Here is a 15,623-nt window from a genome sequence, read left to right as displayed (position 1 = left end):
TTAATCAAGTGATTATTCTTAGGAGCTTTGAAAAAAATCTTAAGAAGAGAAGCATATAGAAATAGATTAAATAATTGCTTCACAAATACCTTTGGTTCCGCTGCTTAATTTTACCCTCTTACGTTTGCCCAGACCTTGGCTACCATCCTGGTCCTCCTGGAAAAAGAAATTTTATCAGTGGGTAAATAGTGTATGTCTTAAATGACAGATTTAACCTTTTCTAGATGTCAATGTTGACCTAACAATATTCCTTCATTCTGTACTTTTAATTGTACTGTATCACCAGTGGCCCTAAAAACACAAAACCTCAAAATATTAACTAAAACTGGCTTGTATATTTTCTAATTAACCTATCACCCTAATAATTATATTTATGGGTCTGAATGAGACAGCCTTAGACAGCACACACCTGTGACTATGACCTAGATTCCTAAACTTAAGCCTGCACCCTTTCCCCTAGGCTATGCGGCTCTTCATGTAAGAGAAAAAGAAAAATAAAGTTTTACACTTTCTTCTCTCAAAACATGACCCCAAGGAGAAAGGAAAGAGACCTATTATACAAATTATTGATGAAAAAGTTAATTGGATGAGATAGATTTAATATATTCACTTGCAGTTCCCATATTCGGAGTTTTTAATTCTGTTAATTACCTTAAGAAATGAAACCCCTATATTTGTTTCTATTTATATGAATCCCACGATGTAGCAGCTGGCAAAAATCTGGAACTACTGCTTGCTAATATATAAAAAGTGTATTTTCTTAATGATTCATGAATATGATTCAATATCAATAATCTCATTTATTTTTGTCCCAAAGTTTCGTAACAGGTCAAAATGAGCTTATCTGTGCTCTTTGCAATGTAGTTCCAAAGTCTGACTAAAAATGTAGCTCTCATTCACGATATAGGGGACATGCATTTTATTGGAAAGGCAACCATTTGCTTTGGCATATTAACTTCCCATAATGCCATAAAGAGGAAAAATAACACAAAAACCTGTTTGTTTTGCTGTCCTTTAGGTACACCATGCTTTCACCACCCAGGTGGATGAAAATCTATTCTATTTTTAAGCCAAAGCAAATGTAAAGTAGCAGTGAACCATTCCTTTTCCTCAATATACAAAATTATGATTTCAGGCCTTTAAAAACTATGACATACTGCAACCCTTGTTTTCAAAAAGTATTCTCCTAAATATTTCAGACCAATTCCTTCCTTATTCTCTCTTAAATATAACTTTGGAAGCAATGTCATTTGGAATATAAATGATAAATAAATAAAATAGACAAAGCTGTAAGGTTTTATACCTTTTTATCTTTTAATGCTTGCAATAATACTAATAAATCATGCTAACCTTGTTTCATATGGTCACACACACACACACCACAAAAAAAAGAACAAGAAGTGTTTTTAAAAATGTCAAGTTAAAAATAGCCGTGCTGAGAGCATGACATTCTGATGCATGAGGAACAGTAGGGCCAAATTCTGGCATAGCTTTCTGTAGATACGTAATTCAGAATACAGGCATATTAACACCTGCTTAAATAGAATTTATAACATTTCCTTGCTAAAGTTAATATTTTATAGAATTAGGGAAACTATTTTTTGCAAATTGAGTTTTACTCGGCACTAGTAATAAAATCGAAAAGTAGACTGAAGTAGTGGCTCACTCCTTTGGGCATGGATAGATTGACTGAAACTACTCGGGAAAAATCAATGCAATTTTGGCCAGAATACTACCTAATTTCTATGACTAGTTTGAACCAAAAAATGCATATTATTGAAGTTTGAAAGAAAAGCCATAAATTAATTCCAGAGAAACAAGGACAATTTTCTTCACAATACACATTCACATTTAAACAATTATAAAAATAACTATAAATTTAAAAATTAGAAAAAAATAAGATTCAAGATTGAAAAAATACTTTTTCAAGCAAAGCTAAAGATAGTGTGAATTGCACATCTTATTCCTATAAATATGGATACTGACTTTGAAATAGGTGATTGCTTTAAAACTATGGGTTAGGGAAGCAATTCAAGTGAAAATATGAGTAAATTACTAGTTTTTCAGCATATACATATGTGATCAGTTTGAAGGCTTTACTCAGGAAAATAAAACCACTGCTCTAGATGTTGTTGTAGTTTCCTCCATTCTTTCTACTTAAAAACAATGCTTTATATCCAAGGTAATATTCAAAAGATTCTGAATATTAGTTTCATTGCTCTATGATCTTGGCAAAAAAACCTTTCATTTCAACTTTCATAAACAAGATTCGTTTTGTCCTTTTTCCCCTACTTACCCATCTCTCCATCTTTAACTCAATTTTGTACTAAAAGTCTAACACCTTACTCTGTACAAAAAGGTCTCGTTTCAACACAAATCTTTTTCTTGAAAAGTAGACATCTCGTTTCAACACAAATCTTTTTCTTGAAAAGTAGACATCTATAAATATACTTATCCCTGGGAATTTAGGGTTAGGAGGCATACTAGCTAAATTTACGCAAAATAATAGGCAGAGTAGAAATGCTTCAAGATAACCTGCCCCATCAATTCCTTGAGTGTCAGAGATTTTTTGGCTATTTTATTCCAAGATCTGTTATTTCTTGATGTGGCTTTCTACTAATACACACAGCCCCACCACAATTTTTAAACTATTTCAAAATCAAAATATTTTATAGTCTGATTAAATAAAATAGCCAGTGAGTTTAGAGAAATAAAACAAAATCTCAATAATTCAGACCTCTGATCTGGAATTTGTGATATTTCTACCCTTTGCTCTTCAATCCATCAATGCTCTTTACTGCACATTTACTGTGTGCAGAGAACTGTTTTTAGATTGTGAGCCCTCTGAAGGGCAGGGACCCTATTTAATTTCCACCTGTGTGTTTTCTTTCACAGTGCTTAGTATAGTGCTATGCACACGGTAAGAGCTTAGTAAATATTACTACTATTAAGCGCTTGGGAGAGTACACTGCATTAGAGTTGTTAGATCCAATCCTGCCCATAAAGAGTTTACTCTTTGCCCTCTTTACTGCTGCCCAAGCTAAGTAAGAAGTACAGAGGCCCTACATGGGGGGTCCCAGATTTTCACAACTATACCAGAAGGGCCAGATTAGGCCCATTCCTCAATAGATACTTGAATACATGTATAATAAGGTTCTTGTCTGTTTCTAAAATGCTGGGAAGCTGTAACTCCTAAATAAATGGCTAATAAAACTACCCCCAAATACGTTAATCTTCTTCAGATTATCTTAGGAGGAGTGTGTAAACTATTCATACAATTCATAATTGCATAATGTCTTCTAAGCATCTGTAATTCTGGTCAATGAGCCAACATCCTTAAACTCATTTTTCTGCCCTTCTTCAACACCACTAGCATACATATGTTTGGTCATTTTGCCTTTCAAATATCTTTCAAGGATACATAATGGGAGTATAGGTGCATGTTTACTCTGAAACAGGTTAAAAGACAGATTTTTTTTCACTGTCTGTCACTGCTACAATTTAAATCTTTCAGGAGTCTGCCTTCAACAAGAAATAAAAGGCAGGACAATCCAGTAGATCTTCGAATCCCAAAATTAAACTCAGTATTTTATGTATCTTCTCACTTAATGAAAGCAGGAACAGAGAGTACTTCTCCAATTATTAAAATGAAAAGCAATCCTTCAAATCGACCCTTTTTAAAGGCAACTTCATCAATGGCATTTATTGAACATTTACTATTCAAGTAAATCAATTCTGAACACTAACTGTGTGTAAAATACTGCTTTAAGTGCCTAGGTGAGTACACAAAGTAGACACAATCCCTGCCCTCAAGGATCTGACAAACACAGAAGGACGAGTTTTCAATACAGCCACATTTAAATGAACTACTCTGGAAGATACATAAACAAAGTATTGGAACAAAAAGTCTCACACCAAGAGAAACAATTCAATATTTTTAGAGTACAACCAGTTCTCCAACAGTATGGGGGTTGCATTCTTAAGAAGCCCCGCATTAAGGAAAACTTGGGCTGAAGTACTCGCCTGCTCCAACGCCATGTGCATGAGCAAAAGCTATTTCTGCTAACACTGCAACATACTGCATTCAATTAGATTCATGACATCAGAGAAGTCCCTAGTTCCCTAACAACACTCTAGCCAAAATGCACAGTGAAATCTTGTACTACAGCGGAACCGAGTGTATTATAAATTTAACTCATTAAATTTAGAACAGTCCAAAGAATTTCGATAGAATGGAAACCCACACAATTTTACAATTCACGACCTATAAACTGCACTAAAGAAGTTTGAAAAGAGCGTTAATGTAGAGAATCAAATATAGAAAAGTAGAAATGTACATTATTTTTTCTCAGTTTTAAGCATTCAAGTTTTAGCTTAATGTTTTAATTTTATAATTTTAGAAGGACAAGTACTTTAGAACCCTACACCAAATATATTTCCTTTTTTAGAGGTGAGTTCAAATTAGCACAGTAAGCTACACAATTACATCATTTTAACATCCTATTTTCCACTAGCTCAAAATTTTATTTCATAGAACTAAAGCTTTCTGTTACTGTAGTCCAAAACTGATTTGTTGCTTGAAGGGTAGAAAGATAATAATCTAAGCCCTATTAATAAAATTCTATTGTCAGTCAATCATTTTTTGTAAAAATCATTTAACTTCATCTACAAACCACATGATACTAACTCCTGGAGTATCGTCTGCATCGTCCTACTTCAAAACAGTACATTTAAAAATCTCACCTCATCTGAAGAATCTACTTGTCCTGAAATTCCTGTAGCACCTGCCAAACCTGTTGAAGAAAATAAAGTAAGGTTTCCTTCAAATTGGAAAAAGCCATTTAAATACCAAAATCTAAACTTTGCTGCAGGGTGTTAGGTTTTCACTGGAAGCTCTCCCAGACAACACAAAGTCAGTATTCATAGTAATGTCTGTCTTCGCCTCGAGAACTGTTTGAAACATATTTTGGGCAGGGAACATGTCATGTTGTACTGTATTCTCCCAAGTGCTTAGTACAGTGTTCTGCACATAGTAAGCACTCAATAAATACAATTGATTGGTTACAGGATTTGGTGGTTTTCTTTCCACTCAAAGAGCAGTGAGCCACAGTGTACAGGGCCACTGAGCGGCACATGTCCTAGCCACTTATTATTTAATACCTATACTCTGCTTTTCAAATGGGGAAGCAACGGCCAACTCAGAAAACTGCCTTTCCCAAGCAGTCTCTATTATTTATTTTTCAGACAATTAACAGTTCCCAAATGGGAGGCCCTAGAGCACAGAAGGAGTGGACACAGAGGACGTTAGCAAGTAATCACAAACAACTGAAATAGGGTTAGGGGATTCTTTTCATCAGTTTGACAATGTATTTAGTTTTATCCTCTTCATCAGAATCTGCCCGATCTTCTACCCAGGTCATTTTTCTGCCAGATAGCAATAATTGAAAGAATCCCCTTTCGTCATTTGAGATGGCTAACCCATCTAAGCAGTTTTACTACTGAGAAAAAGGCATACACAAAGAGTTCCATTTTTCTTTAATATCCTAAAATAGGAAACATTTTGTATAAAATTTGAGGTGAATCTGAACCATCATGGTACAGCCGTGGGGGGGGATTTTGGAAAGTTTTAACATCCACTTGAACGTCATACCTGAAAAAATAATTAATTTCCACAGTTTCACAGCACGCAACATGTAGGTCTAGAGGCATGGGTGGGATAATTGTTTAAGTAGCAGCCAGGGCCTCAGCCAGAGATTTGCAGAACTGTTTTGTTTTCTTAGTTCTTTTAAAATGAATAATAGAGCATGGAAATGTCTGACTTTCCCTCTTATCAAAAAGGGAAAGACTAGAGATTTAAATTTCTTCTTCATGGGTTGTTAAAAGTCATCTGTAATCTTCTCAATCCCTCATGTCTCACTAAAATATATAAAAAAGGTCAGAATAGTTTTCATTGATTTCTACGTATTGATTCTGCAAGTGAAAATTAACTTTTTTTTACTATCAATTCATTACTTTAAAATTTGCTTTTGAAAACCTAGGGCTATAGACAAAGCTGGACATTTTCCATGCTGAGCTGAAATAAATGTTAATTTCTAATACGAACATTCAAAACATACCAGTCGAAAAAGAAGTCTGGTGTACTCGAGCTACTCAGATCATGGGAGGGGGCTGTAAAGGTATAAGATATGAAAAGGAGATTTAGGGGGTCTTCAAGTCATAAAAGTGTGAGATCTGTCAGGACCCTAGAAAGGTCACACTGTTCCATCCCTAAAATAACAGTTCAGTAGTGGCGAGAGCATACACTTGATCTGATGCCTGCGAAGGCCCTGACATATGAAGTTATTTAATCAATGTTCAAAAGCATTTTTCTAGACAAACCTTGAACTGCTAAAGTGCTAGTTCCAGCAGCCTGCTCCTGCATGCCACCTGCAAGTTTATCCTCAGGGAATGCCAGTCCAGAGCCTTTCAGAGCTATGAGGTACTTTTCGTGATTTTTCTGTGCACACGCATTTTCCCCAGCACCTTAAATGCATATTTCAAACAGCATTAGAGCCAGACAAATGCTTAAATTTAAGTTCTTAAGAAAAAGAAAGGTCATTAGGATAAAGACTTTACCAAACTAAAGTTTGCTCCTTAGAATGTAAATGACTGAACAATATGCAGTTACATAAATTCCACCTGAATGGAAATAGAAAGACATTAACATCAAAACTGACAAATGGGTATATTAGGTCTTACAGATGGAAGTGACCTTTTCGAGTTCCTGCTGTTCTAAAAGCAGTTCATTAATGACAGTGTTTTAAGAGTTCCTAGAGTAAGAGTAACCTCAAAAAATATCAATGAAGATTTCAATTAAATCCAAGAAATGCTATTAAGAAAATGGGACTCAATGTTTTTCTATAGAAATTTACACTTTTTTAAAAGATAAAAAATAAAAAATTCCCAGGCCATTACAAAGAAAGAGGCTGGAGGATGGAGTGGGGAAAGCATAGAATGGGAAAATAAATGCCTCTTTTAGTACTCACTGAAAGATTTAAAAAAAAAAACAACAAATCCCTCTACACTACCTTTATGAGTGCATCGTACCGGCACTATTAAGCAATCAGATAAAATTAGCTCCAAACCCCTGCATACTTCCACTAAAAGGGAAAACATACCTTCATAAAACTAATGATAAAAAATACACATTCACACAAAAAAATGGATATAAGGAACCCCTATTGTGGGTAGAGGATAAAAGTGGCCAAGGAAAAGACACACCTCAAAACACATTTTTTCCAAGCTTGGACAATATATTTTATTTTGAAGTATTAATTAAATGTTATATATACTCCGAGTTACTCAAATGACCGCATTTCCTGAAACAAAAAATGAACACAAAAAGCTATCTTTCCTCAAGGGCCAAAAAAAAAAATATATATATTATTTTGGAAAAAGTATGGTTGTATACATATTTCTCAAACATGTTAAAGGAAATATTGAAAAACCAGATATGATTTCTGATTTCTACAATATGCTTAATCTAATCCATTTCAACTCACCAGCACTAAGATCTTTATAGTGTTGTTGGTTTGTCAAAACCTGGGTAAGAACTGATCGCATCGCTCCACCCATTTTGGTCAAGTCTTCTAGAAACGAAATTTGGGGCTCCAAGAGCTGAAGGACTTTGTGTAGATCTTTTTCGGATGGTGCATCAACTGCTGAAAACAACAGAGAGTTTCTGTGATTTTTTTTAAAAGAATGAGTTTTCATTCCTCTTAGCATCCTTTGTAATCCCTCTAACCAACTGGATAAAAGGCCTCTGTCAGCAGAACAACCAGATCCTAAAAATCAATCAATTAATGGTATAGAGTGGATTTTCTAAGCCAAGAATGGGGAAGGGAAAGTGCCAAAAACTCCTCAGGACGCAGGGAGGTGCCACCGGTACCCACCTCAGGGAGTGAAAGACATTATGTTTAAAAGCGGGCTGCAATTGTGCAGGCATCAGTGATGAAGCCAACCAGGGCCCTCTTTTCAACCAACCAATAGCCCAGGTGGAAAAAACACTACTCCAGTCCCAGTGAATGCCTGCCAGAGCTATACCATCAGTCCTCGGGTTTTTCTAACCAAAGAACCAGCCGAGACATTCCAAGAGGTGGACAGGCCCGGCAGGAATCCGGAAAAATAGCTGGCTAATATGGACAAGGAAAACCACAGCACCTACCAAGGTAACAGCCTCTCGGGTCCCGGCTCTCTGGCTCGGCTTCGGCTCTAAGCTGCATAAAATACTTTGACCATAAAAAACCTTCAGCTGCACTCTGCAGCCTGCTGCCCTTCTGCCCAGCTACTCGTTCGTTGTCCCCTGTGCCCCAGCACAATTAAGACTGGCAGGAACGAGAGATATTTACTGGTGCGGTAGCAACCGCTGTCACTCCGGTCACTTCCTTTAGACCCTGAGGCACCAGCTCCTCAGTGTACACTAATTCCTTTAATCAGATTCACTGAGTGCTTTCTGTGTGCAGAGCACTGTACTAAGCACTTGGGAAGTACAATTCACTAATGCTACTGAACTCACCGAAGCACGTGGCACAGTCCTCTGCTCACAGCAGGAGCTCAATAAATTCGGTTGAGTGATGAAGCGCAGGCCTGATGCTGGCCTCCCTTGCTCAAAATGAAAAGTGGAGACCCTGGCTCTACAACAGCTCACCTTACCACAATATACAGTTTCTGTTTACTCAACTATTAAAAGTCCACAGCGGGGCTCTTATTAAGAACAACAATTATGATAAAAATAAGAATTTAGCTAAGAGCATTATTTACAACATACCTGGTTCATTGTAGCCATCTCTTAAGTACTGAATAAGACAAAAAATAAATTGTGGAAGAACAAATTCGGACATCATCAGTAAATCTTTTGGGACGCAGGGAATATTTGAACTGGATTTAATTTGATGTCTTTTACAAAACCTGTAACAGAGGAGAGGAATCGACAAAAAGTGTTAATAGTGGACGCTGAGCCACCAAAGACGTATTTCTAGCAACAGTAGTCAAAACCACATTAGAAAAGTACAGGACCGAGGAAGAAAATTAATGACACCGTCTGATTTTGCGAAACAACAGAATGAAACAGAGCAATTTTAATCCAAATGGGCCAAGGGAAAGACCTTATCTAAATATTTACATTTCCTATTGACTCCCTTACAAACCCTTAACTAGAACACTGGGTACACTTTTGATCTACATAACTATCAAAGGAGTATGGAGAATGAATAAAATTGAGTATTCTGTTGAGTGATAACAAGCAAGGAGACAAAAGCAGTGGCAACAACAGCTGGACTCTGGTAAGGGCTGGAACGGTAACATGGGCAAACAGGGGAAGGAATCGAAGCACCAGAGGGATGGTTGAGAAGACATAAAGGAGAGAAGAGGGGAACACTGCTGAACAACTCACTCGGGGAATTTGGTGAGAAATGATAACCGGAGGGAGCTGTGGGGTCAAGGGAGGGTTTTTTTTGTTGGTTTTTTTTTAGGATAGGAGAGACATAAACACATTTGAAAGTAGTAGGGAAGAAACTATTGAAGAGTGAAGAGTTAAAGAAGGAGGTATCAGATTGTGACACACCCACAATCTGCCCTTGAATCAAGATGTTAAGAGCGTCAAATGAAGACCTGCACCCGTGACACGTAGAAATCTTTTAAGTACTAAAAAGTTTAGAAACTGTAGACTGTGAGCCCGTTGTTGGGCGGGGATTGTCTCTATCCGTTGCCGGACTGTACATCCCAAGCGCTTAGTAGAGTGCTCTGCACACAGTAAGGGCTCAATAAATGACTGAATGAATGACACTTTATGAAAGACCAATTTTATAGACATTCAAAATGAGTTCTAATTCCAGGTCTCATTCGAGTATTTATTGGGCACCCATGGTGTTCAAAGCCAAGTATGAAGCGCTTGGAAGAGTTTAACTAAAAAAGGGAAACTGTGCCTACCGTCAGGAAGCTTCAAATCTAAACAGGGGAGACACACAGAAACTAGACTCAAGACTGACAGAAATAAAATGCTACAGTTAATGAAAGCACAACATGGAAGGATAAACATTTAAGCATAAATTAATAGAAATAAAACTTCTCTTAAAATGCAAAACTGAATAAGCACAAATACTATGGATGATTGGTAAAGGGATATGCCCTGGATCAGGGGAAGTTAATCAGCTTTGAACTCTGGTCTTTTGATGGATCGAGCACAAAGGACAGCTCAGTCTACTACCAAAACCTCAAGACCAGTCAATTCTTCATGGATATGAAGTCCCTCTAGACTTTGAACTCACTGTAAGCAGGGAATAAGCCTTCCAACTCTTGTATTGTACTCTCCCAAGCACTTAGTACAGTGCTCTGCACACAGTAAGCACTCAATCAATACCACTGATCGATTGATATGGCCTTAGAGCAGACCGAAAACCCTTTCCAATCACACAGTGATAACTACTGCTGTCCAGCTGAAGATCATCTCTCACGAGAAATGGTATCAGTCTGAGGAGAGAGGGACAACAGATGATAAAAAGAATAAGGGGAGTCGATTTAGAGAAAGATCTTGGTTCTGATTCATTTAAGTTTCTCTAATCTAAACCAAAACCCATTCTAATGAAGGACAATTGGTGAGGGCAGGAGAAAAAAAGTGGTCATATAAATTCTTTGCTGCAAAAGTATTTACTAAAATTAAGTTTCTCCTGGACTTCCTTTCTGAAGACACGTTCATACCAGAAAGAGATACATGGCCTGACATAACTTCAAGGCTAATAAAATGCTGGCTTCAGTTCACTTCTTCAGGAGCAGTTACTGAGCACCTACTATATGCAGAGCCTTCTACTAGGTGCTTGGTAGAGTACGATAAAAACAAAAGACACGGTCCGCATGCTCAATGAGCTTAAAATCTAACAGAAGAGATTGGCAGATGTGAACTGAATACCTTCAATGGAAATACGAGGAAAGAAAACTTGGTGACAACAAAACAGAGCAAAAAACAATGAAGAAATGATGAAACCAATGTGCACACATGTGCTTGAGAGTAAGCGATGGGATGGCATGATCAGGGAGATATGAATTCGTCAGGGAATACCTCCTGGGGCGCGGTAGGGTTTGGGGGGATTAGAAAGGCATTGGCAATGGGGAGAGAGTAGTTTGGAAAATTTGAGAGCTTTCCATGCAGAGGGAAGGATACACATAAAAGATCAGAATTGGGAGAGTCAACAGCAAGGTACACCTATGAGATTAACTGAGGAAGAGCGAAATCTGTGACCCGGAGTACGACAACACAAAAAGGAGTACACAGGAGGTAAGAATGGGGCAGCTGAAGCCAATGGCCAAGAGCTTCTCCAAGAGAAAGAGCACTGGACATATGTAGGTTCTTGAAGAGGGGAGATCATCTCTGTCTCTGCTCAGCTTCACCTGTTGGCTGGCTTTTAAGGGTATTTATTAACTTAGCACAATAACTCTCTGCCTCCAATTGCCGTGTTCATTAATTGCATATAGATTTTAATAGGCAGCCCACTCATCAACTTTAATTTTTCAGTTCAGGTTGAACCCTGTATTGGACTGAAAAAATCGAATCACACTAAAACAACTAAACCTTTAAAACAACAAAAAACAAACAAAACCCCCTTAAAAGACAATCAAAGAACTAACCCCTCTACAAGGAACCACCACACAGCCCCTCCAAGAATTTGATTGCCACTGACTGAGCAAAATACTGGGCTGGATGCACCACTGTGAGTAAGGGCACGGCTTAGATTCTTTATGAATGGTAGGCTGAGCCCCAAAAAAGACACGAAAAATGGTTGAGACCCATGAAACAGAGCCACAGTTCAGTCAGACAAATGACCCAGGAGTCAGCAAGGTGAGCTTCTAAAGCCAATAGTGAGAGTAAGAAAAGAAAGGAAACTAATATATAGAAGGGGATTTTTGACCCCTCAAAAAACAGTTCTAAAGATAACTCTGTAGCTAGTGCAGTTTCTAGATTGCCACACTAGTGAAAGCTTCTCTTTTAAAAAGTCATGAAAACAATACTTTCAAATCTTAATCTGGTCTTTTCCATGTTTAATTTAATTTTAAAATGTCTTAACATGAAATGTCACAAAATCATAAGCCAGAGTTGAACAACTGAGGGCATTAACTTGCAGGTCTAGAACATATCCTATAGCTGTTTTTAAAATTGAGAAATAAGCTTTGCGTTTTTAATCCAACATCCATCAGGATTTCTGACTTAGTCCTAGCTCTACCACTGACTGAGAAAGTTGCTTAAAAGTGTTTGGTATTGTTTCGATGTACTCTCCCAACAGTTAATACAGTGCTTTGCGCTGCACAAAAAGCAGTGTTGGCTATTGGATAGAGCACAGGCCTGGGCGTCAGAAGGACCTGGGTTCTAATCCTATCACTAGCACTTGCCTGCTGGGTGATCCTGGACAAGTCACTTTACCCCTTTTTGCCTCAGTTACCTCATCTTTAAAATGGGAATTTTAAGACGGTGAGTCCCCCCAGCCCCCATGGGACACAGACTGTGTCCAACATGATTAACTTGTATCTACCCCAGTACTCAGTACAGTGCTCGGCAGCGAGTAAGCACATAACAAATGCCGTCAAAAAAACCAAAACCGTTCAATTACATCTTCTGCTCAGTTGAGCCTAAGTTTTTTAATCTTTAAAGACATTGCCCGCCTTCCTTCTCTTCAAAGGGTAGATGAAATTTCAAATGAGCAAATACATGTGAAAACGCTTTAAATTATTTGGGAAAATAACTCTATAAATCTAAACTATACTCTGTTCTAAATTCCAACAAGGAAGTTGGCAGATGTCGCTTTATTTTAATTACCTTTGTGTGTGGACAAAAAAAAAAAAAAAACCACAAAAAAACCCATAAAGCTTGACATAGATTGCAGGGAGGAAGGAAATGAGGTCCAAGTCACATCAAGAATGTAGTAATACTAACAACGTTCATTGATCGGGGAGGTAGGCTGAATTTTTTGCACTACTGACATAAAATGGGAAATCTTTCCATTTCTTGTCTCATTTCTCCATGCTGAAGAAAACTGGAAGTTTGATGAAAAGTTCAAAATTTATGAATCAAACACTCATCAGTGGGGTAGATACTGTAAAAGGGACATGACCTATCTCTACCATAAATCTCTCACAACATGCAATCTGGTGGAAACGATGAATTTGAACATTCACAATAATCTGAAACAAGATCATTTATATTCCAGCGTGGCTCAGTGGAAAGAGCACGGGCTTTGGAGTCAGGGCTCATGAGTTCGAATCCTAGTTCTGCCACTTGTCGGCCGTGTGACTGTGGGCAAGTCACTTGACTTCTCTGTGCCTCAATTCCCTCATCTGTAAAATGGGGATTAAGACTGTGAGCCCCATGTGGGACAACCTGATTCCCCTATGTCTACCCCAGCACTTAGAACAGTGCTCGGCACATAGTAAGCGCTTAACAAATACCAACATTATTATTATATTCCACCTGGCACACAGATCCACTGCATTATTATAATCAAATGTGCACCGGGAGGATCTTTTAAAACTCAGAACCCAGCATTGGGCAAGACAACATTCTGTGTTGCTTTTCAAAGGATAGATGAACTACTTCTGGAATTCTTGCCCAACAAGGCAGATGGCAAAACAATACATTTGCATCTCCTCTCTTATTTATAGATGCCCGATTTCCATAAGCCTTGGTACAAAATACCACCACCTCAATCCACATGAAAGTAGCTCTCTTTCTTCACGTTTTAAGCTCACCTGCTATAAGCTGTCATTGTAAGATGTCATCGCACTATTATTACTTCTGTTCTACACATGCAACCTAAATTATAAAATGACCACAACCTAAAAACCAAACAGGGATAAAAGGTTACTCAAGGAATAGCGTGTTCCGGCATGGGCTACGATGGCTTCAGAATTCCACCTCATCTCTTTGCAAAAGATGAGCAGTAACTAGCTATTCATTATTGTACCTGTTCAGCACTTACTGTGTGCTGGGCATTATGCTAAGTGCCGGGGTGGATGCAAGCCAATCATGTTGGACACAGTCCCTGTCCCACAGTCTCAAACCCCCTTTAACAGATAAGGTAACTGAACACAGAGAAGTGACTTACTTGCCCAAGGTCACACAGCAGACAAGTGGCGGACAGGATTGGAATCCATGACCGGCCGACTCCCAGGACCGTGGGAGTAAAATACGTCAATCGGTAAAAGAGCTGGACCGTCATCAACTGATGGGGCATTTGGGGAAATGATTAAGCACGGTTCACAGTTCAGGGACCAGGTGATGATACTCCTGAAGTACCAAATACCTTTATTTCTTTCTTGTTCAACAAAAGTTTTATGGAGCACTTAATTATATGCAAAACACAAACCTAGCTGCTTAGGAAAATCAGGAATTTACAAGCTATTGGAAGAGGAATCGTGGCCAGCGTGAAGCTGGGTGGTCTAGTGGAAAGAACAGGGCCTGGGAGTCCGAGTCCTCCATTCTAATCCCGGCTCCGCTGTGTGACCTTGGGCAAGTCACTTAACCTGTCGGTGCCTCATTTCCCTCATCTGCAAAATGTGGATTCACTATTCATCTTAGTACAATGCTTGGCACAAGATACGAGCTTTGCAGATGCCACAACTATTATTAGTATCAGAGAGCCTCAAGTGCATTTGGTAAACACTGAGACAAGACGAGATGTACACAGAACTGCCCAATTTCCACCTTTCAGAAGTGAACCGGGGAGTTATCTTATACCTACCCCTAACTCTTAGTGTTTGGCGCACAGAACATGCCTTAATAAACATCAATATTTCTAGTTTCTGGTGTGGTGGCTGACCCTGCCCCTGCATCTTTTTCCCACCTCTAATCCAATCACAGGTACATGGCCTTGGAAGGGTCTGATGAGGGGTCTGGCAAAGAAATGTCCAACTACGTACCGTGCAGAAACCCCCCTGGGCTTCACGGGCTACAGTTCCCCCGTTTAGAGTGTGAGCCCGTCATTGGGCAGGGATGGTCTCTCTCTGTTGCCGAATTGTACATTCCAAGCGCTTAGTAGAGTGCTCTGCACATAGTAAGCGCTCAATAAATACTACTGAATGAATGAATTAATGTAGTTAGCAATAGCGCCACACCAGTCAACAGCGGACCGGTTAACTAGACATCAGTCAAAATGTCCACTGGGTGCACGTCAACGTATGAAGAAGTATGGGAAGTTACAAAGAAACTAGAAGACGTACACCTGGCCCTCAAGGAGGAGTATGGTGAAACCTAATGGTTACTTAACACCCATTGTCTATTGTACCCAAGTCTCCGGCAAAAAAAATGAGAAACAGCTACAGTGAACTGAACTCCAGATCGTTTCCAATTAACTTCCTGTGCTTTATTTCCAAACCGAAAGTTGGGAAGCGAGGCAGAGGCCAGAACCAGATGGGATGGTGTGAAGGTGGAGCAGGTCCTCTCAGAAGGGAAAAAAGTGCTTATCCCACCTCACAACTGAGCAATTTTTTCCTGCACCCGTTTTGAGGGGAATATGACAATAGCGGTGAACCCTCCAAACGATAATAATTCACTTAATAGTGGAGACTATGAGCCCGTCATTGGGCAGGGACTGTCTCTATCT

The 15,623-nt window shown here is 38.7% G+C and overlaps 1 protein-coding gene across 4 annotated transcripts in view; it reads right to left on the bottom strand.

Moving 5' to 3' along the window:
• UBR3 (ubiquitin protein ligase E3 component n-recognin 3) overlaps positions 1-15,623 on the bottom strand; it is a 122,548-nt gene that overhangs the window by 101,526 nt on the left and 5,399 nt on the right. For 2 of the 4 annotated variants that reach the window (XM_029071480.2, XM_029071482.2), the window contains exons 2-6: positions 8,807-8,946; positions 7,542-7,700; positions 6,379-6,522; positions 4,744-4,793; positions 90-156 (exon numbers count right to left, since the gene is read on the bottom strand). In XM_029071480.2, the coding sequence (XP_028927313.1) occupies positions 90-156; positions 4,744-4,793; positions 6,379-6,522; positions 7,542-7,700; positions 8,807-8,946 (560 nt within the window). Of the gene's footprint in view, positions 1-89; positions 157-4,743; positions 4,794-5,650; positions 5,827-6,378; positions 6,523-7,541; positions 7,701-8,806; positions 8,947-15,623 lie in introns of those variants that run through there. The other 2 variants (XM_029071481.2, XM_029071483.2) reach the window with 2 other exon arrangements.

This window comes from Ornithorhynchus anatinus, chromosome 9 (assembly GCF_004115215.2).
Source record: "Ornithorhynchus anatinus isolate Pmale09 chromosome 9, mOrnAna1.pri.v4, whole genome shotgun sequence".
In the NCBI taxonomy this organism is placed as follows: domain Eukaryota; kingdom Metazoa; phylum Chordata; class Mammalia; order Monotremata; family Ornithorhynchidae; genus Ornithorhynchus; species Ornithorhynchus anatinus.
Note: the sequence above shows the minus strand (reverse complement) of the source record. Positions and strands in the feature narration are given on the sequence as shown.